Genomic DNA, 22,608 nt, shown 5'->3' with positions numbered 1-22,608 from the left:
ATGAGGGAGATGCTAGTTATGTCATCCTCTGCCTTGCCCAGCCTACATCATGAGCACTGGGTTCAGATCCAGAGGCTGTGTTTGAGGAAGGACCCTGACAAATGTGGAACTCTCTAAAAATGATGAGGAGAGAGTTCCTCATGCATTTATTACAGGGATCAGGGTAAGAAAAATAACCTGGAGGAGGCATCTAGTATTAGCAGAGTGGATAGAGAGTCAAGCCTGGAGATAGAAGGTCCTGGGTTCAAATGTGATCTCAGACGCTTCCTAGCTGTATGACCTTGGGCAAGTCACTTAACCCACATTGTCTAGCCCATACCACTCTTCTGCTTTGGAACCAGTGCGTAGTATTGATTTTAATTTGAAAGGTTTAAGTGTTAAAAAAAAATGTGTCTTCAAACTCTAGAGACCACACTTGGGTGCCAAAAGTCCCACCCTAGGAGCCTGTGTTTCACTCTGCCTTCTTTCTCGTATGCCCAGAGGAGCTCAGAATGAAAAAGGAATTCTTTCGGGAGAGATCTGGAAGGGCAGATAATATAAACCGAATTCCCTCGTGATCAGAAGTGGGCAAGAAGCCACTTTCCTTCTGGAGCCAGAATGAGCGGGTGTGGCACAGTGGAGTCTCTGCGAATGACCAAGAAAAGCCAAAAAGGCTAAACAGTTCCAGCTCTCATGGAGTCCATAATCCAGTGGAGGAGCCAACGTGCTAACAGCTACATAAACAAGATGGAGACAGGATTAGCTGAGGGGGGTTTCAGAGGGAAGACCTTAACATTGAGGAAGACTGGGAAAAAGATGAGAGTTTAGCTGAGACTTGAAGAAAGTCAGGGAAGGAAGGAAGAAGAGATGAGGAGGGAAGGAGCGAGTTCCCAGCCTAGGAACAACCAGAGAAAATGTTCACAGTCCAGAGATGGAGCGTCTTGTTCAAGGAACAGCAAAGAAGGCCAGTATCCCTGAATCCAAAGATCTGTGGAGGGGAGTAAGGTGGAAGAAGCCTGGAAAGAGAGGCAGCTGGGAGCACAGTGGAGAGAGTACCAGACTTGGTGTCAGGAGGTCCTGGGTTCAAATTTGACTTCTGACACTTTCTATTTGTGTGACCCTGGGCAAGTCACTTAATCCCAATTGCCTAGCTCTTGCCACTCTTTTTAGTGTCAAAATTGACACGAAGACAGAAGGTAAAGGTTTTAAAAAAAGAAGCAGCAGCCTGGAAAGGTAGGAAGATTTAATATTTGATCCTAGAGGTAATAGGGAGCTACTGGAGTTTATTAAGTAGGGTTTCTTAATGATTAAACTAGTTTATTAAGTAGTAGACCTTTCTAGAGGAAGATCACTTTGACAGCTGAGTTTTATGGCAACCTGACTCAGTTTACCAACCTCACCAGCTGTTCCTGGCTGAGGAGCCTAGGGGAGCCTAGACCCTGACCCTGGTTACAGATTAAACCCTGATCCTACCAACTTGTCTCTCAAAATATCAGTGATCTCACAAAGCAGGGGATTCAACCAGGGATTGGGGATGGCTCAACACCCTCCATTCCGCCCACATACTTTTGACAATGAGTCCCAAGGTTTTATAGCACATGACTGGAGCAGGGTACTCTAGTTGCCTAGATAATAGAATCAGTATTTTCCAGCTGGGAGGGACCTCAGAGATAACTGGCCCAACGCTTTCATTCTATAGATGGGGAAACTGAGGCTGCCCAGAAAAAGGAAGAGACTGACCTGAAGCTCTCTTTTTCCTGGTTTCTTGCTTACTATCAACCAAAGTCCAGAAAGTCAACCAGATATGGAGTGGAGACGGGGTGGAAGACACAGATGATTGCTCTGAGAAACTGAGCCAGGCTACTGCAGGACGAGAGAGTCAGGGGTCCTAGCCTGGCTGGAGCTGTTTCACAGGGGAATAGTGGGCTTCCTGAATTCAGTCTGGTCTGGTGAAGGTAGGAGAGAAGAGCTCCACATCTTTGATATTTTGCAGTTTCAACCCTCTCTGCCTCACTAGTCAGCCTGAGAACCGCCCTCCCCCCATTCCCCCAGCAGCCCCTTCTGGGGAAAGCAGCCATTCAGGGGCCCCCAGTCCCCGCCTGGCCTGCTGTGCTGATGGCCTTGAGGCTGGTATAAATAGAAGTCTGAATGCCTTGGTTACAATAGATGGCTCACCCTCACCCTCCTCCTTCCTCTCCCAAGCCCCCCTCCCTACAGATTCCCATCCTCCCTCTCCCCAACTCAGCTGAGAAGTGGGGGGATGGTGGATCGGCTAGGGAACCACAGGCTAAGGTCCAGATTTAGCCCAAGGAGGAGGGCCACTAGTCAGCTTCGGATGGGTCCCAGATCCAGAATCTCCAAGCATCAGGGAGGGAAGGAAGGGCACTCAGAACACTCCATGCCAAAGGGGGAAGCGGCGATGTTAGAGCTTCCCTAATCTGGGTCTTTGCTTTACAGGGGAAGGAAATGAGACCCAGAGGAAGGGTTTGGTCAAGGTCACCCAGCGTGGTCTTCTGACTTTACGGTCAGTCTGATTTCCAGCTTCCTCCCAATCCTCCTCTCGTCCCGCCAACCTGCTTTATCCTAACAACTGGCCAAGGAAATGAGAGGGCACAGGATGGCAGAGTCACTGGGAATACAAAGACAGGCAAATGGGACAGCTAGGTGGCTCAGTGGATAGTGTGTCCAGCCTGGAGTTAGGAGGACCTGGGTTCAAATATGTCCTCAGACACTTCCTAGCCATGTGACCCTGGGCAAGTCACTTAATCCCTATCACCCATCCCTTAAATTCTGTCTTAGTGTCATTATTAAGATAGAAAGTAAAGATTTAAAAAATAAAGGCAATTAAGCAAATAAAAAACCATTCTCTGATCTCAAGGAGCTCATAATTTAATGGGGGAGACAACATGCAGACAAATATATACAAACAAAATAGACAGATAAAGCAGAGATAATCTCAGAGGGAAGATACTAAAATTAAGTGGACCAGGGAAGGATCATTCTTAGAGATGGTGGGACTCTAGAACAATCTGCAACGGTGGAACTCTAGAACAATCTGTATTGGCAGGACTCTAGAACGATCTGTACTGGTGGGACTCTAGAATAATCTGTATTGGTGGGACTCTAGAACAATCTATATTGGTAAGACTCTAGAACAATCTGTATTGGTAGGACTCTAGAACAATCTGTATTGGCAGGACTCTGGAACAATCTATATGGTGGGACTCTAGAACAATCTGTACTGGTGGGACTCTAGAATAACCTGTACTGGTGGGACTCTAGAACAATCTATATTGGTAAGACTCTAGAACAATCTGTATTGGCAGGGCTCTAGAACAATCTGTATTGGTAGGACTCTAGAACAATCTGTATTGGCAGGACTCTAGAACAATCTGTACTGGTGGGACTCTAGAACAATCCGTATGGTAGGACTCTAGAACAATCTGTACTGGTGGGACTCTAGAATAATCTGCATTGGTGGGACTCTAGAACAATCTGTATTCTCAAAGAAAAGCCAAGAAAGCTTACTGCTTGATCTCCAATGAATGAAGCAATATTGGTGGAAATTTAGGCAACAATGAGAGGAGCTTATTTAGGGCCAGGGAGGATCATCAGTCATATTCTAAGGCCAGCCCTTCCCCAGGGTTCCTGGAAGTATAAAGTACAAAGAAAATGAGGGCACAGTGAAAACCAAGGAACCACCTTCTTTTTGCCACTCGTGTCCCCCTCTTCCTATCGGGGACAGGAAAGGAGAGGTGGGGCCAATGCATTATCCCTGGCCTTCCACAGACTTTGGGGCTAGTGAATGACAGCTCTGTGCCTTGCCTCATGTCCCCCATTCTTTCCTCAGAAGGAAGGAGGGGCTAAATGACCATCCTTGTCCTGTAACAACCAGGACTATAACTGAGGAGCTGGGCCAGGGCTCCTGAGCAGAGAGAGTTGCCTCGAAGGTCCTGAAATGTTCTATTTACATTTCTCCCTGAGTACCAAGAACCAGGGAGCCCTGAGTCAGAGAGCCAACCATGGAGCAGGTCCAGGGCTCTGTGTGAGGCTCTTTGCTCAGTTTTCCTGAGCTGCCCACTCTGGGCTCTCAGGCCCCCAAGTCCAGGCTGTTGGTTCCCCTTTGGGGAGATCTTTATCCTGATCCGGATGTCGTTCCCTGCAACAGCAGCTGTCATGTAGAGTTCTCTAGTGTGGGGAAAGTGAGTGGAGGGGCTGAGAGGGGCCGGGGTCCCCCCCTTTGCTTGCAGGCCTCCTTTGCCTCAGCCTTTTCCCCTGGGTCCTCAGGCTCTTCCTCTTCCTCCTCACTCCGATCCAATTCATCTTCAGAGCTGGGGCAGGGGGGCAGGATGGGGCCACACTCCAAGTTCACATAGCCACTGTGCAAGTTGACATAATGTTCCCCCCGCAGGGAGGCTGCGACACACTCCACCTCCCTCACCAGCACCCCAAAGGTTGGCCGCTCTGTGGGGACAGCATTCCAGCACTGGAGCATCACTTCATACCTGTAAGGGACAGACATCCTCAGAAGAGGAAGGAGAAGGGCCTATGCAGTAGCCATCCACCCCAACCAAAGCCTCCAACCTCATCTTCTTTCTTTAAATCCTTACTTTCCATCTTAGAATCAATACTAAGTAACAGTTCTAAGACAGAAGAGCAGTAAGGGCTAGGCTGTGGGGGTCAAGTGACTTGCCCAGGGTCACACAGCTAGAACGTATCTGAGGCCACATTTGAACCCAGGACCTCCCACCTCTGGGCCTGACTGTCTAACCACTGAGCCACCTCGCTGCCCCAATCCACCCCCCTGCCCCTACCTCCCCATACCTTGTCTTAATGATTACTCCCGCTCCCTGAGCCCAGGTCCCAAACCAATAAGACTTACTAAACATCAGAGTTTAGTAGGGTTCTTATGGATTAACCAGTTGCACCCCTTTCAGTTTACAAAGGGGAAACTGAGGCCACAAGTAAAGAATTACTCAAGATTCTAGTAAGTTAGGGTTAGAGCTGGGTCTAAATCTAAGTGTCTCATCTCCCAGGCTGGGGGTCTGTCTTTCCACTCAATGACATGACTGCCCAAGGGAACTTTGAGTCCGGATTCTATCATTCAGGCGGTATGACCCTGAGCAAGTACTTCTTCGGGGCCTCGTCATCTCCTTGTAAATGAGGTGAATAGGGGATCCCTGAACCCCTTTCGAGTTCTGGTCTATAAATCTCTGGCTCCAAAGAAGAGGCCTGGAAACACAGAACTTACGGCTGAAAGGGACCTTTGCTAGTCTGACCCCCTTATTTTACAGAGATGGAGTGTGAACTAGAGAATGCTTCAACACCTCGACAATCCGAGGTCTCCTGACACCCAGCCCACAAGCGTCAGCCCCATTCCCTGTTCCCTAAAGCGAGTTGTCCCCCACTTCTCTAGTGCCCTCACAGTACTCACAGGGCATCAGGGCAGTACTCGGGCTGAGGCAGACGTCGGCCCTTTGCCAGGAAATGGGCAATGTCAAAGGGGTCGATGTTGGGATATGGGGACGCCCCTCGAGTCAGCAGCTCCCAAAGGAGGACGCCAAAGGACCACTGGGGATGAAGAGGACAGGGTATGAGGAGAGCCAATGGCTAGCCACCTTAACTGTTCTTCCATTTGTTCTCTATTCTGTAGGCTGAGAATGGTCCCCCTCCCAAATCCCCCAAAGGATCCCCGCAGCTACAGATGAGGTGCCGTCCACGCTTAGGGCAGGCCTTATGACCTCTCTTTTTGAAGCCCTCGCCTTCCATCTTAGAATTAATACTGTGCATTGGTTCCAAATCAGAAGAGTGGTAAGGGGCTAAGTGGCTTGCCCAGGGTCACACAGTTAGGAAGTATCTGAGGCCAGATTTGAACCCAGGACTTCCTGTCTCTGGACCTGGTCCTCCATCCACTGACCACCTAGCTTCCCTCTCCCCACAATAACCTTTAAATGAGACCTTGGCCCTCTACATTTCTTCCTCTCTCCCCCTGGACCATCAAGCTCCATCCTCCAAACTACCCTCCTGAAACCTTTGCTTTTGCTCCTCTACTCAGACCCCTTCCAAGGAAATACCTTTACTTGACAGAGAGGGGAAACTGAGGCCCAGGAGGGGTCTCAATGTCAGAGACTTTGTGGGCTCTAGAGCCAATCCCTGAAGGAGGAGGAGGTGAATCACCTTGAGGATTGTCTGTGGTAACTGTATAATAGTCCTACTCATGACAATTATGACTCATTTCTAGAGCACCGTGGCATTTACCACGCACTGAGTGACCAAGGATGATCATCCTGACTGACACTCATTAACTGTGTGAGTTTGGGCATCTCTCTGAGTCTCAGCTGTACAATTCGGGCAGCCCATCTGGACCTCCCCGCAAGAGCTCACAAGGCTGCTGGGAGGAAAGCACCCCAGGATGCCACACGAGTATCGGCTGCCCATCCCCGGCTCTGGGTTATCTGGGGGGTGCCAAGATAATGCCGGGCATTTAGAGCTGGGCAGGACCTTCGAGACGGGTCCTCTAGTCATTTTATAAAAGACGATTGAGGCAGCGGGGTCTACTTTTCACCGAAGATCACAGGGCCAACAAGTAGCAAAGAAAAACGAGACTGGGCCACCTGTCCCCTTGGCTGAGGTCCATGGTTCTGGAAGGACCGCAGAGGAGGAACTGAGAGGGGCCCCAGGGCTCCTCGTTTACAGATGAAGACACTGAGGACCCAAAGTCAACCCGGTAGGATTGGTGCATGGAGGAGAAGAGGCCCAGACCCACAGTCCCGGCTTCTTACCACATCTGATTTGGTCGTGAACTTGTGTGTCTGCAAACTCTCCAGGGCCATCCATTTGACCGGTAACCGGGCATGCCGGTGCCTCCTGACGCTGTAGTATTCCTTGTCTAGGATATCCCTGGCGAGGCCGAAGTCAGCCACCTTTACGGTAAACATCTCGTCCAGCCTGGGGAGATGGGCGACAGAGGCCTCCAGTGCTTTGGCAGCTCCCCACTGGGGCTCCCCTGGAGTAGAATCACAGAACCTGAAAGGGAACTTAGCCCCACTCCTCCGTTTTACAGACTGGCGCATTAGAGGACTGAGATTTAGAGGGGGGAAGGTGACCTGCCCAAGATTGCGCAGAATATTAATACGTGGCAGAGTCAGATCTATGGATTTCAGGCCCATTTTCTTGGAGATTTAGAGCCTGTCTAGTCCCCCCTCCTCCCGGTTCTACATAGGGGAACCAGAGCAGACTTTCCCGAGACCTCACACGGATTTATCATTGGGAAGGGGACCCGCGATTTTTCCGAGGTACTGCATGCATCAAAGCTCCTTTCTGCCTTGGCTCGGTCACCCCCTTTCCTCTCTTGGTGCTTCCCAAACCCAGCTCCTCACATGCAATTCCGAGCTGCAAGGTCCCTGTGAACAAATTTCTTCTCGGCCAGGTAGGCCATCCCCCGGGCCACCTGCAGCCCGAAGCCAATGAGGTCCTTCACCGTGGGGTTCTGAAAAGACAGCACAGCCATCATCAAGCCCAAGAGCGAAGCGGAAGAGCCACGTTCTCTTAGGATGCTCAGAGGGACGTGCCCTTCGCCTTGCTTCCTGGCAATGGCTTAGCGAGCAGGAAAACAGTCTGAGGGACACACAGACCCTTGAAGAGCTCGATGTGGGGAGGTGGAGTTGGGGGAAGACCCCAAAGACCTGTGGCATGAGGTAGGGACCTTGGGCAGGTGGGGAAGGTAGGAGGGTAGACAGAAAGTGGCTCTGGGGCAGAGCTTTAGGCTTTTTCCTGGGGCCTTGGAAGAAGAGAACTTGTGCTCTGACTGGGGAGCCGTGGCCCCCTTGGCCTCAGATGGTGAGGCCTATAACCACAGGGGTCATAGCATCTAGGACCAACTGGGAGAAACCTCAGCAAGCATTGTCGCCTCGCCTTGCCTTGAGAGACTGTGGACTGTCGGCTCTGAGCTAGAAGGAAAGGGAGGTGGGGGGGTGGTCTGGAGGCCATTTACCCTTTCTGGGGAGCGGATGAAATGCCGTAGGTCCCCATGTTTCATGTAAGGAAGCACCACTCGAGGGAGCCCTTCAGGAGGCAGCAGGATGCCAATGAGTGACAGGACATGGGGGTGACAGAAGCTACGCATGAGCAGTCCCTCCCTCAGGAACTCTTCCACTTCTTCTATCTCTGTGATGCCTGTAGAAGACTCAAGATCTCAGTCCAGCTGGGGCCTGGTCAGAGAGGTTTTCCCTCCACCAAGAGAAGCAGAAAAGGACCAGCCCCCCCTGCCCAAACAAGCATTCACGGAGCCATCTGCCAGGCTTCTTGGGGAAGCACATTTCTATTCTATTTCCTCACAGATGTAAAGGATTAGAGTGTCACACACCCTGGAGATGGAGTATTATTGTGCCCACTTTACAGAGGGGGAAACTAAGACCCAGAGAGGGGAAGAGACTTGCCCAAGGTGACCCAGACAGCATGACTCCAAGTCCAGGGCTTCTCCCCCTGCACAGCAAGAGAAGAAGACATGGTCTCTTCCTCTTCCCTGATCATCTCCACCCACCCACCCCCACTCTTCTCCCCACCCTCAAGGACCTGACTGTAAAATTCAAGGAATTCCAAACAGGGCTGGCCCAAGCACTACCAACTGGGTGCACATGCGCACGTGCGCGCATACACACACACACATACACAGACACACACACACACACACACACTTGGAGCATACTCACGATTCAGTGACTTGATGGCACAGTGGATTCGATTCTGGGAAGAGTCCACATATTCCCCATGGTAGACAATTCCAAAATGGCCTGGGGGTAGAGAAGAGAAGGGTTCCTAGTGACGTTTGGATGGAGCACAGGGCAGGAGCAAAACTCCTCAAGGATGTCAGGGACAACTGTCTTAAGACCCCACTCAGGTACCAGAATGGATCTGGCCTCATCCTTGTTCCATTTTCCTAGCCTGAGTCTCATGCCACCCATGCCTATCACCCCAAAGAGACCAACTTTCCCAATCCCCCAACTTTGAGCGCTTGGTCTAGCCTCTACCCACAAGATGACCCTGCCAGCCTTCACCTTTGCTGCCCATTTGGTCGCCATGTTGTTTTTTCTAACCCTTCACCTTCCATCTTAGAACCAGCACTGTGTATTGGTTCCAAAACAGAAGAAGGGTACAGCTATGCAATGTGGGTTAAGTGTCTTGCCCAGGGTCACAAAATAGATCACTATTCTTAAGGAGATTCTGGGGAAGGAGGTGAGGAAGGAAGGAGATGAATCTTATCCTACCCATTCCATCCCATCCTATCCCATCCCATTCCCCTAGCCCAAGCCCCTACCTTTACCCTGACCAGCCCCTAAGACATCCTTGCCAGCCCACACCTTTGCCGATGACTTGATCATCATGTGTGATGATCCATTCAGGGGGGATGAGGACATCCTTCACCTCAGCCAGGAGCTCAGAATTCAGGTCTCCCATACAGATGGACTTTACCCGAAGGAGGGAGACCCTAGAGCCACTGCTGCTGCCCTTGGATGATGAAACTTGAATGTGGCCAGGTCCTACTGTGGGACTGAGGACTGCAGGGAAATGAAGAGGAGGGGAAATAATGGGGGGGGGTGAGTAAGCAGGCCCCCTCCCCAGCCTTTCCCTAGGATCACTTCCTTACCAGTACCATTCCGGTAATCAGAGTCTGAGCGAAGCAGGGGCAGAGAGATGGCTGGATGGCTCCTCTCTAGAGAACCTAGTCGGTCTAAGCAAAGAGAGATTTCTGTGAGAGGACAACCTCTCAGAGGCCTTTCCATGTCAGAGAGGTCACTGGGAAGCAAGAGGCTTGGATTTTAGTCTAGACTAGATCACAAAGTCCATGTACAACTGTAGGCAAGTCATATTTCTCTGGACCTCAGTCTACCATCTGCAAAAAGAGCGATAACCCATCTTCCCTTCCAGAGAGGGAAAGGAGCAACCTTTTGAAGATAAAAGGAAGGTTGTGTTGATTGAAGCATTTTTTCCCCCGAGAGAGGAGAGGAAGATGATAATGAGGGCCCCACCTCTCTCTCAAAGGAGAAAAAGAAGGAATAACTTGGTTGTCAAGCAGGGACAGAACTCCTTAGCAATCAGAAGACAATGTGACAGTGGTGAGAAAAGCATGAGGAGGGGGTAGCAACAGCTAGATGGTTCAGTGGATTGAGAGCCAGGCCTAGAGACAAGAGGTCCTGGGTTCAGATCTGACCTCAGATACTTCCCAGCTGTGTGACCCTGGGCAAGTCCCTTGACCCCCATTGCCTAACCCTCACTTTGGAGGGTTCTGCTTTGGAACCAATACAGAGTATTGATTATAAGATGGAAAGTAAGGGTTAAAAAAAGAAAGAAAAGAAAGTATGAGATTGGAGCCAGCAGACTGGGGTTCAAATCCTGGTTCTGTGAATTACTGGCCGAGACAGCGTACCTAGGGAACTGGAGGTCTAGCTCTGCCATCTTGAGAGGACCCCAGCCATTCTCCAGGGAAATTTTCTAGACCAGCAGACTACCCAAGTCTACTTTTTATGGGGCAGCATCTTCACTGTTCTGCTAGTTTGTTTTCCCGGGACACTAAAAAGATTTTATAGCAAGAATCAAATCCCTTGCCAGTAAACCCAGGCCTTATGGCATTGTTGTTCCACAGCTAGACAAGAGGCCTCTGTCGGTCGGTCACTCAATCAAGTGACTCACTAGTCATGAGTCTCTCTCCCTTCCCCATCCTCAGAGACGCCAAAGCACAGATCCCAGCAGTTGGCTCTCCCCTACCCGTCCAGGTGTATGGAATAAAGCCTTTGGCATCTTTCCTGGTGGCCTTGCAGACATGCATCAGAAAAGCCACATGCCGAGTCCACCGAGGCTCTGGTGGCCGTGGCAGATTTGGCAGGGAACAATTAAAATGCTTGGGTTGAGGAGCCCTGGGGGGGCGGATGTCACAGCATAATTCTCCATCTCTTCACTTCTGCCAGGCAAAGCATGTTCTTAAATAACATCTCAGAATCTCCGTCCTGACAGAAATGCAGCTTGGCAGAGAAGGCGTACACCGAGTAGACGTCCCTCAACCCACTTCGGCCACTATAGGAGCCCCAGTGGCTGCTGGCTGGCAGCTAGGCCCGCATCCACCTGGGGTGGGTGAGGATCGGACTGACACTCCTAGGACACGACTACCAGTGAAATCAATTGTCCTGTGATATCATATACATAACCTTTAGCCAATTGCTTACTGTCTTAGGAAGGGAAGGAAAGAATCTAGAACTCAAAATGAGAGAAAATGAATGTTAAAAATTGCTCTAATGTAGTTGGAGAAAAATAAAATATTACTGGAACAAACAAAATCTAAATTAAATTTAAACTATAAATTTTAAATTTAAATTAAATTTAATTTAAAAATTAAAAAAAAAAAAGAAACCAACTACTGAATATTGTCCTGGGCCCTTTCCAGAGACAAAAATCCAATAATGCTTCATAAATCTATCGCTGACTGTGTGACCCTGGGCAAGTCACATAACCCCCACTGCCTAGTCCTTACCACTCTTCTGCCTTAGGATCAATACTTAGTATTGCTTCTAAGTCAGAAGGTAAGGGCTTAAAAAATAATAAGTCTATGGCTGCTTGTGTTTCCCAGGTAAGTAGCTTAATACATTTCTTTCCTTAGAATGCTCCAGGTACACAAGTCTCACTTCTTGTAATCTGCTACCTTTTGGAGCTCATTTTGTACCAGATTCCAAGATCCTCTTGGCTCAGGGTGCCCAAAGTCACCTGGGAGGGCTTTTATCGCCCTAGACTGGCAGGATCACACATCTAGAGCAAGGAGGGACCTCTAGTCCAACTCCCTCGTTTTACAGCTAAGGGAAGGGGTCCAGGGAGGTGAAGTGGTTTGTCCAGTATCACACAGCACCTCATCATGTAGGATTGCAGCCTGATCGATGAACCTTCTATTGGGGAAACCATCAGCCTCCAGCGACCATTGATCTTTCTGGATCTAGGTTGGCATTAGTGTGTGACATAAAAAATCTGTGTGGATGTGCAAAAGCCGACACTGGCGTGTGTGTAAGTCCTTAAAGGCCATGCCACTTTTGTCATCCCAGCAATTTCCAAACTGTGCCAGGGAGTCTGGGCTGGATCCCTCCCCTTCCTTCTGCCCTTGCGCCATACTATTCTTCATAGCCATCAGATTCCGGAATGGAGATCCCAGTCATTCTCCAGGCAGGACCAGATGATGAGAGGTGCAGGGTTAGTCCCCCGCGGTGACTTTATGTGGCCTGCTGACTAGGCAGAACCAACACTTAGCCATTGACAGCTTGTAATGCACAGCCTCTGGCCAGGCTAGTAATTCTCGTATTAGTCTCCTTTCATGTCCTTCCAATGCCTTCCACATAAAATGAAATTATCCAGCTAAGCCAGCATCTCTGAGTAACCCACATCATCTGCTCTTTGCCCCAGCAGGAAGGATCTAGGAGAAACCCTCTGGGACCTGGGTCCCAAAGGAACAGAATTCCCCAGGATTGGTGAAGGGGGTCTTCTTCCCTCCCCATGCCAGGAGGTTTAGGTAGCTCTAACACAGATCTGGTGCTGGTGGCCCAGCAGATAAAGCCGAGCATTGAAAAAAAAATTCTTACCTCCTGTCTTAGAATGAACACTGTGGATTGGTTCCAAAGGCTAGGCAATGGGGGTTATGTGTGCCCAGGGTCACCCAATTAGGAAGTGTCTGAGGCCAGATTTGAACCCAGGACCTCCATCTCTAGGTCTGGCTCTCAATCCACTGAGCCAGCTAGCTGCCCCCAGTGGGCTTACCTTCTAAGGGGAGAGGGAACCGTATAAAAAGAGTCAGTTAGTTGCTAGAAGGAAGCATTAGAGGGACAGGGAGAGATGGGGAAAGAAAGCCTCCTGCATAAGGTGGCATTTGGCCTGTCTCCAAGGAAGCCAGGGATTCTGAGAGTCGGAGGTGAGGAGGGAGACCATAGATAAGTAGGAATTCCTTTAACAACCTCATAAGATGGCCTATTCCACTTTGAGAGGGAACAAACATTTATTATGTGCCAGGCACGTTTCACATATTATCTTATTTGATCCACACAACAACCCTGAAAGGGAGGTGCTATTATTATCACCCCCATTTTACAGATGGGGAAACGGAGGCAAATGGAATTGTGTGCCTGTGTGTGTGTGTGACAGGGTCATGGCATGAGGGTCAGGCAATGCAAGGGTAGAGACTGGAAGGGAAAGAAGGGGCCAGGCTGTAAAGAGCTTTAAAAGCTTCTTCTATTTTATCTTAGAGGTAATAGGGAGCCACTGGAATTCTTGAGTGGCAGGGTGGGGGACTGGGGGGTGGGGGGAGGGTGATCTCGTCAGACCTACACTTTAAGAAAATCACTTTGGCAGCTGTGTGGAGGATGAATTCGAGTGGGGAGAGACTCCCTCTGTGCTCAGGAGATACTTAATAATTTTTTGATTGATTGATAATAGACATGCAAGTTTCTGAGTCATTGTGCAGAGCATAATGGGTGCTATCATGAATTATAATTCTCCATTGTTGGAGCCTGGTCCCAAGGGCACAGACTTGGAATAACAGGACACCGGAGCTGGGGCTGGGAGCTCAGAAAGCAGAACCTAGATTGGTAGGGCTGGGAGGGACCTTGGAACCCAGAACATGGAATGTTGGAGCTGGGAGGGGGACTCACAACAGGGCGTAAAAAATAGCAGAGGTGGGACAATCTTTGGAGATCACACAGTTCAACCTTCTCATTTTACCGTTGAGGCCCAGATGGGGAGAGGTGATATGGCCAAATTTCCCTGGAGCCAGTGCAGAGCCAGGTCTAAAATGCAGTTTTTTTTTACTCCAAAGGGTCTAGCCCAACCTGCACCTAAACAGAGATTCCTTTAATAATGTGACCAAGAATCTTTTTTTTTTTAAGTGACTTATCCAGAATCACACAGCTAGCAAGTGTCTGAGGCCAAATTTGAACTCGGGGTTCCCTGACTCCAGGCCCAGGACTCGGTCTGGGTACACTCTACTTAATCACTTAATCTAGGCTACGGTACCCCCATCTCTCTGCCTCTAACTATTGGGATGCTTTTACTTACACTGAGATAAAATCTGCCTCTTTCATTTCTATCTCGCTTTCCAATTTGTACTCTCATCCAATCTCAACCTACTCCCACATCAGGACCACAAAGACACGGGGCCCAGCCAGGTGAAACCATCTTTCCATTGGGGCCCAGGAGCACTGGGAGGGATGATGTCACCCGACACCCATTCGGTCTCCCAGATTGTAAAGGGGAGGGGAGGATGAGGAGACAGACAGACTCACTTTGCCTCTTAATCTTCCTTCTCCAGAACCTGAAAAGCAGTAAGGCTAGGACGCAGGCTGCCAGGATGACGATGATGGAGAACACTCCGATGGAGATGTGTAGGAGCTGTGAGGAGCTCTGCGCCACGATACCAACGTTCTGACATTCCCCATTAATGCAGATCTAAGGACCAACCAGTCTGAGCTCAGACCCCTTGGGCTTTGAACCCAGCCAGGCTAAGGCTTATCTTGCTAGAGCCCGGCTTTGTAGAATACTGCCCACTCCCCAGCAGCCTCCCCCTCAAAACTGCCCTACTTTGGGGCCATGTCTAGTCTACTGGAAAATTGAGCTCCACCTCTGGCTTCCCTGGATCTGTTAGAGGAGCTTCCAACTTATCTAATGGTCTGGGGAGCCTTGAACCCCATGATGGTGTGCCTTCCCCTTGCCCTGATGAGGCTGCCCAAGTCTTGCTAGAAGCTCTCTGCTGTGATCCCTCTGTTGGGACCCCCTCCCAGACGGTAGGGGATTTGAGATGGCAGAGGTAGACCCAGGGTTTAGGAGCCCTGTATTCGAGGGCTCTGGCCCCAGTTGTTCTTTCCTTACTCCTCCAGTTCTGGGCTTAGACTGGGCATCTGAAGTTCAGAGAGACAAGGGGACTGCTGCTGAGACCCCAGGAGCCCAGAAATCTCTCTACCTGCAGGGGAACTCCACCAAGGGGGATGGACAGGGTGGGAGGAACATTGCAGATCACAGGATTATTCTTCAGGTTGGCCTGACAGCTTTGGCCACCCACAGTCATGTTCACGTCCATGCAGGAGGCCACGGCGCTTAGTCCCGAAATCTGCAGGGAATCCCATCCTTGTGAACAGGAGGATATATGCTTTCTCCCCTACCTCTCCTCCAAATCCCTTTTCTCCACCACCATTTACCTCTCTCCAAAGCCACCTCTGATTTCCTTCTTCTCCTTCTGCCAATGGCCTCCCATTCCCAGGAGGCCGGGGCTCTCTTGGACTCAAGGGTCCTGGAGCTCAAGCCTCAATGGCTTCCCTTCCCTGGCCCCTATACAAACCTTCACTTCCACAGAGCCCTGCTCAATCTTCAGAGGACCCAGACGGGAATGGAGGTGGGGCTTGGGGTAGAATGGAAATTTGGACTGGAAGTAGAGGATGGAGTCATCCCCACGGATGCTCAGATCGCCCCATACTGGTCCCCGGCCTGGCAGGTTGGCATAGGCAGGAGCCAGGCACACACGTTCAGTGGGGAGCGTTGCATTGTTGCATTCCTGAGGGCCAAAGATAGAGAGGCTTATGGGCTGGTCAAAACTCTAGCTCTGGATCTAATATATGAAGGAGATCTCTGCCCCTGGAGAGATGGGGGAGCCTCCACCTCCACTTTGGGAGCAAACTTTGACAACACTTCTTCCCAGTATCTAACATGGGGGTTGAGGTCCAGCATGGCTTGCACAAGCTGCAGTGGTAAGGAAAAAGAGGGGAACAGGCTCAGAAAAAAAAAACTACTCAGGGTCTGCTCACCAGTTTCTTCACTGTCTTGTGCTCATCCTCGAAGGTGGTAACCATCTGCCACATGGCATCCAGATTCTGGCCCTGGATGGTAATACGGGAGCCGCTGAGGAAGATGAGAAAAGGATTTTACTTTCTTTCCCCTTTCCCATAAGAATCCTCTGGAGAACAATAGCCCCCAGGAAGGAGAGGGGAAACCAAATGCACCCAAGAATGCTTGAGCCAAGGTGGGGACCAGAATCTATCCAAAGGATAGGGGGGCCCTGAGAAGACATGCCCCAAAGGGAAACAGACCTAGAATTAGGAGTTATTGATAACCCCCCAGTATCCCCTAAGAGAGTAGGAACTCGAATCCTCATTTGGCATTGGGGCTGGAGAAAAGGGAAGTAGATTAGACAAAGGGAAACATGGGGACTCACGAATAACTGCAATTGGGGGAGATGCTGGAGATATTGGGATTGTTCCGATATTGGAAAGGCCAAAGAGTATGGATCTCAGCACCCCCAATGTACAAGCTGATGGAGACATTGGCCTCAGCCCCTCCTGGTGGTGTGCTACACAGAAGGTGCTCTTCTTCGGTTCTGGGGGAAGATAGGAGAAGAAAAAATAAAAGAAAAGACTGTTCACTAAGAGGCCCTTCTTCCCCCATTTCCCAACTATCTCCTCAACATCTCAAAACCTTCTGACATTATCTTCTCTTCTCTTCTCCTTTATTCTAGTCTCTAATGAATGGGCAATCCTCCAGGGCCAAGACCAACTCCTCTTAGACACTTGATCCCATCCCCTTCCATTTCCTCTGACATACTACAATACAATCACTCACTCCTCCTCTCCTAGTCTTCAATCTTTCCTTTTCTATTGGCTTATCTCTGGCTACTTATAAGCTCTCCCATAATTTGCCTTCACCCTGCCATCTCCTTCAACTCTTATAGTATCTTTTCTCTATTTCATAGCCAAATTCCTAGAAAGAGCTATAAATGTTTACTTATTGCTTCTACTTCCTCTCTTCTCATTCACTCACCAACCCTTTGCAGTCTGGCTTCTGACCACATCACTCAACTGAAACTGCCCTCTCCAAAGCTGCTAATGATCTCTCAGTCGCCAAATCTGGTGGTCTTTTGTGATCCTTTTCCACCGCTGCAGTATTTGGCACCACCATTCCTCCTGGATACCCCTTCCCCTCCAGGGTTTTTATGACACTGCAGTCTTTGGGTTCTCTTCCTACCTGTCTGTTCTTTCTCAGTCTCTTGTGCTGACATCATTCATAGATCAACTCCTAACAGTGGCAGATTCCCCAAGGCTTTGTCCTAGGCTGTCTTCTCTTCCCTCCCTACACTTACTCTTGGTGATCTTATCAACTTCCAGGTAATGTAGATGATCCTCAGACCTACATATCTATCCCTAGTCTTTCTCTTGAGCACCAGTCCTGCAACAACAGCATATTCAACATTGTAAAATCCTGTAGGTGCCTTAAATTTAATATTTCTAAAACAGAACTCATCATCTTTCCCCCAAAATTCGCCCCTCTTCTCAACTTCTGTCCAGGATGCCACCATTCATTCATTCATGGTAACAGTCTCAGTGTAATTCTCAATTCCTCACTCTCCCATCCCACAAATCAAATTAAGTTTGTCCAAAACATCTCTTTTGGAAAAACTGTTGGGAGTTGGAGAGAGATGGATCAAAGCAGACTATCTTTCACATTAGTGAATTTACGGTTTTATTTGGGGGGTTTGGTTTTGTATGAGGGAGGTCTTACAACAATTATCAATATGGAAGTGTGTTTTATGTGACAATAAAAATAAAATAAAGCACAAAACCACATCTCTTTCATTCAGGTAGGTTGTTGGAGAGGAATAGTACCCTGCCTGGATTCAGGAAGACCAGAGTTCAAATTCAGCCTTGGACACTTACTAGTTGTGTGTAATCTTAGACAAATCACTTAACCTCTGTTTGCCTCAGTTTCCTCATCTGTAAAGTGGTGATAATAATAGTGCCTATCTTCCAGAGTTGTTGGCAGGATCAGACGAGATCACAATTGTAAAGTAGCTAGCATAATGTCTGGCACATAGCAAACACTATATAAGGATTAGCTATTCTTTTTTTCTCTATAGCCACAACTCCAGTTCAGACCTTACTGCCTTTGAATCAGTCTCCTTGCCTCTGGATTTTCTCATCTCCAACTCATATAGCTTCCAAAGTGATATTCCTAAAATACAGGTCTGACTGTGTCACTTCCCTGCCCCAGAAGCTCTGGGGGTCCCTATAATCTCCTGAGTCAAACACAAACTTCTCTCTTTCCAGCCTCACTATACATTCTTCCCTTGACATACTAAGTCCAATTGACTTTCTTGCTTTTCCTCAAACTATTTGTTCTCCTGGTTCTCTGCCTTTGCATAGGTTGTCCCCCAAGCCTGGAATTTACTCTCTCTCCCTCCCCTCTGACTCTCAGAACCTCTGATTTCATTCAAAGCTCAATGTAAATGCCATTTGCCTTGTATATACATTTTAAATGCATGTGTATGCACCTATCACCTCCCACCCTCTTCAGAGGGAATGTAAGCCTGTCAGGGCAATGACTGGGCTTATTTTTGTCTTTGTATTCCCAAGACGTAAGTACAATAAACTGCACACAGTTGGTGCTTTATAAATGCTCATGGATTGCTTGCCCCTCAGAAAGAGAATACATCGTAACAGCAAATACCGTCTAACCATGTCTGGGTGCCATCCTTCAGTGCCAAGGCATTACTCACGGAATAAGGTGGCATTCGGTTCCATTAACCAACACCCGATGACTGGAGCCCACCTTCAGGTTCTGTCCTTTGATGGTGAGCTGAGTGCCACCGGCCTTAGGGCCAAACAAGGGGAAAATGGATGTCACCACTGGCACCTACCCAGAGACACAGGGGAAAAGCCAAAAGAACATCTGGTCAGCAACCCAATGCCTACCGCTTTGGCTCAGTCTCCCAGCACACCCCATCTCGCGCGTGACAATAACAAAACTCACCACAAAGGAGAAACCACTCAGGACTGAAGAGCCATTCACCTGAAACGGATATTTGGACGTTGTTGCCGAGACGGTGAGGGTGACATTTGCAGGACCAGCAGCCTGTGAACTTGATGCCACCAGTAGACATTCTAACTGTTCCACGTAGCCCTTCTTGGAGCTTGGGAGGTCCAGGCGAAACATTAGTCCGGGTGAAATCTTACGGCCAAAACCTTCCCTCTCCCCCACTTCAGATCCTCTCAGACGTCACCCTACTCACCCATGACACTTTCTCGCTAACAAGTCAACAAGCATTTATGAAGCTACTACTATGTTCTGGACACTTTGTGCTAAAAACACGGAGGATACAAAGAAAAGCAAAAAATGGTTCCTGCTCTCAAAGACCTCACCGTCTAATGTGGGGTACATGTAAATAACCATGTACAAATGGGACATGTGCAGGGCAGGTTGCAGATAATCAGCAGAGGGAAGCAACTAATATTAATAGGGATCAGGAGAGGCTCCTTGAAGAAGGTGAGATATTACCTATAATTGGTCAAAGAAAATATCTCTAAAAAATAAGCAAGATCTGAAAGAAGCCAGGAAGCAGAGATGAGGAAGAAGAGCATCCTAGGCATGAGAGAGGGCAAGTGATCATGAGCAGAGTTGGGAGATGGATTTAGCCCTCACCCTGGCATCCGAGACTCTCCAAAATCTGGACCCAATCTCCCTGTCTAGCTTTCACTCCTAATTCTGCCCATCACATAACATCTGTTGGAACTACTTACTACTCCCCAAATACATTTTAACTTTGCTCATGCCTGAAATCTCCAACACCTACCCTATCAAATGAGATAATGTGTGTAAAGCACTTAGCACAATGCCTGGCACATGTAGGCACTTAATAAATGCTTGGTTCCCCTTTTCCCTTAATTTATTTCTATAATGTCCATCCTTCAAGGCCCAGCTCAAATGCCACCACCCTCGGGGAAGGGGGTTCCCTTTTCTACCCCTTTATACTAAGTATTAGTTCTAAGGTAGAAGACCAGTAGGGTTAGGCAATTGTGGTTAAGTGACTTGCCCCAAAACATATAGCTAGGGAGTATCTGAGACCAGATTTGAACCCAGGACTTCCTGTTTCCAGGCCTGGCTCTCTATCCACTGGGCCCTTCTCCAGATCTCTAATAGAATTAATCTTAGTTCCCTGGATGGTACTTTTATGAGTCTTGTCCCCCGATCTGACTGTGAGCCCCCGGAAGGCAAAGTTTGGATCTTAGTGAATTCAATCCATTTTTATTAAATGCCTACTAAGTCTAGAAACACAAAAACAGAAAAGTACCCGCCCTCAAGGACATTACAGCCTAGTAAGATAATAAAACAAATATGCAAACCACTACAATACAATGTGAAACATAAGTGCATAGGTGAGGCCATATAGAGAAGGATGAGAGATGAGGGAGGGATTGATCGCTTCCAGTTGGGGGTGTGTGTGAGTGAATCAGGGAAGGGTACGTGGAAAAGAACTTGAGCCATGTCTTTAAGAAAGAGAAGGGACAGGGCAGCGAGGCAGCACAGAGGATAGAGTGCTAGGTCTGGAGTTAGGAAGACCTGGGTTCAAATCTGACCTCAGACACTTCTTAGCTTGTAACTCTGGGCAAGTCACCTCACTCTGATTTGCCCAGCCTTTGCTACTCTTGTCTTGGAGCTGATACTAAGAAAGAAGGTAAAGTTTTAAAAAAAGACAAAAGAAAGAGAAGGGTTTCAACAGATTAAAATGAGGAGTGTTCCAGGCATGGAACAACAACCTTTGCAAATGCACAGAGGCGGGAGAGAACACCCCAAGACTGGAGAATAGGCAGTAGTCCAATCTGTCTGTAGCACAGAGTGAAATCAGGTTGAAAAAAGGAAGGCTGAAGTCTTCAGTGCTCAGGTAAGGAGTCTGGATTATTATCTCCTGGAGGCAAGGAGGAGCCACTGAGGGAAGCCTTCTGAAGAAGGTCAGTGACATGGTTAGATCTGTACATATTAAGAGGGCTGTGTGTGAAGGATGTGAAGGATGGATGGGAGAGGGGAGAGAACACGGGCCGGGAGACCCCCCAGGAGATTGTGACATGTGAGGAAAGTCTGAGCTAAGGTGAGGGCTGATGAAAAGAGGATGAATGGGAGAGACGTGATGGAGGTGGAAAACAAGACTTGTCAACTGATTGGGTATGGATGGGGTGGGGGTGGGAGGTGAGGGAGAGAGGAGTCCAAGATGGCTCTGAGCTTCGGTGCTTTGGATGAATGGATGGATGGTGGTGCCAGGAATAGAAACAGGGAAGCTGAGCTGAGGTATAGGTTTAGGAGGAAGGAAAAGAAAAAACCTACTGATTTAGCCTTATTTACCTCTGTCTCCTCCACAGAACCCACAGCACATGGCCTTGAACATGGCAGGTGATCAGTAAATGCTTGCTGAATTTGGATTCTGAATTTTTATTACATATCATCCCTCACTCTGGTGTAGCAATTTATAGCTTCCAGAGTACCTTGCCATCCCTCCTTGGGTCCGCATAAACAGCAGAGAGAGAGGGAAGGAGGGAGAAGTAGGATTATTATTCCCATTTTACAGATGGGGAAACTGAGAGATCTAGAGAAGAGACATGATGTATCTAAGGTCAAACAAGAAACTGCATTAAGACAAGAACCTGATTCCCCTGACTCCCACCTGGGTGGTGTGCCAGCTAGGATGGGCAGAGGGAGAGAACACGGTGGGTGCCTACAGGGATAAAGGAGAACAGGGCCCTAGCAGTCCAGGAATGTAGGGGGATCGTGCATGTACCTCTGTTGGGAGGTGGCCATAGACTGCCCCTGGCAGGGACTCTGGCCCACAGTGACTTTCCAGTGGTCCTTTGGGGTCATATCCTGGAAGTGGCTGTGGAAATTAGAGCCACATATTGTCAGCTTCGTACTGCCCTCCGTGGGTCCGCTTTTGGGGTGGAACTGTAACAGACATAGACCATGTTTGTGTGTGCTGGGAACCCCCCCCCAGACTTCTAGATCCTTAGGAAGTTGGAGGAAAGTGTTCTTCCTAAGGCCTGAAGACATGCCAGGAAAATCCAGCGGGTCTCCCCTCATCCTTCCCTGACTGCCCCAGCCTGTGGTTCCCTCTTCCTCCTCCGATCTCCTACCTTCCTTAGAGCAACAGTTTTTAACAAGGGCTCTGGGAACTTATTTATATTTTCAGAACTGTTTCAACATGATGGGTTTTCTTTGTAAGCTCTCTATTTTATTTTATGATTCTGACAAGGGGCTCATAGACTTCACCAGATGCTGCCCATGGAGTCCAGAGCACACCAGAAAGTAAGGATCCCTGCCTGGTGTACGTATCCCTTTGTCTACAGCACCTCGTAGGTCTCTCCAGCCAACAGGTCTGGGTCTGTTCCTCCTCTGGCCCCTGCTCCACCCGCCCCTCTGACACTGAATTCTGTGGGTATATTGTGGAACTAAGGAGGCAGAGTTGGTTCAGGAGAAAGAATAGCTGCTCTGGGAGGGGCATGCAGGGGCAAGAGATGACCATACCTCAGTAATATGGGGTGGGCAGGACTTCTGCTGCCAAGTACTTGGACATTCCTCTTGCCGGGCACAGACATCCCCACACCAACCACAGCCCATGAAGAGCTCAGCTCTCAGGCATCTTTTACAGGTCAGGAAGTGGCGGCAGCCAGGGCCCCGAATTGGCACCTTGAAGACCTGTGGGGAAAGGTGTGGCATTGGTTGTATCAAGTGGGGGAGAGAGAGAAAAAAAGAGTGGGGAGGGAGGGAAAGAGGAAGGGAGAGGGAGAGGGAGAAGGAAAAAGA

General features: G+C 49.0%; 1 protein-coding gene across 3 annotated transcripts in view; it reads right to left on the bottom strand.

Moving 5' to 3' along the window:
- Positions 1-2,852: 2,852 nt before the first annotated feature.
- MST1R (macrophage stimulating 1 receptor) overlaps positions 2,853-22,608 on the bottom strand; it is a 32,815-nt gene continuing 13,059 nt past the window's right edge. For 2 of the 3 annotated variants that reach the window (XM_056805046.1, XM_007499877.3), the window contains exons 5-21: positions 22,330-22,500; positions 21,590-21,750; positions 18,793-18,952; positions 18,539-18,675; positions 16,205-16,366; positions 15,798-15,891; positions 15,335-15,547; positions 14,960-15,106; positions 14,286-14,448; positions 9,626-9,709; positions 9,339-9,536; positions 8,691-8,771; positions 7,973-8,154; positions 7,359-7,468; positions 6,762-6,927; positions 5,414-5,550; positions 2,853-4,484 (exon numbers count right to left, since the gene is read on the bottom strand). In XM_056805046.1, coding sequence (XP_056661024.1) covers positions 4,154-4,484; positions 5,414-5,550; positions 6,762-6,927; positions 7,359-7,468; positions 7,973-8,154; positions 8,691-8,771; positions 9,339-9,536; positions 9,626-9,709; positions 14,286-14,448; positions 14,960-15,106; positions 15,335-15,547; positions 15,798-15,891; positions 16,205-16,366; positions 18,539-18,675; positions 18,793-18,952; positions 21,590-21,750; positions 22,330-22,500 — 2,697 coding nt within the window. In that variant the 3' untranslated portion in view covers positions 2,853-4,153. Of the gene's footprint in view, positions 4,485-5,413; positions 5,551-6,761; positions 6,928-7,358; positions 7,469-7,972; positions 8,155-8,175; positions 8,464-8,690; positions 8,772-9,338; positions 9,537-9,625; positions 9,710-14,285; positions 14,449-14,959; positions 15,107-15,334; positions 15,548-15,797; positions 15,892-16,204; positions 16,367-18,538; positions 18,676-18,792; positions 18,953-21,589; positions 21,751-22,329; positions 22,501-22,608 lie in introns of those variants that run through there. The other variant, XM_056805047.1, reaches the window with a different exon arrangement.

Source organism: Monodelphis domestica, chromosome 7 (assembly GCF_027887165.1).
Source record: "Monodelphis domestica isolate mMonDom1 chromosome 7, mMonDom1.pri, whole genome shotgun sequence".
Lineage (NCBI taxonomy): Eukaryota > Metazoa > Chordata > Mammalia > Didelphimorphia > Didelphidae > Monodelphis > Monodelphis domestica.
This window is presented reverse-complemented; position numbering and strand designations above follow the sequence as displayed.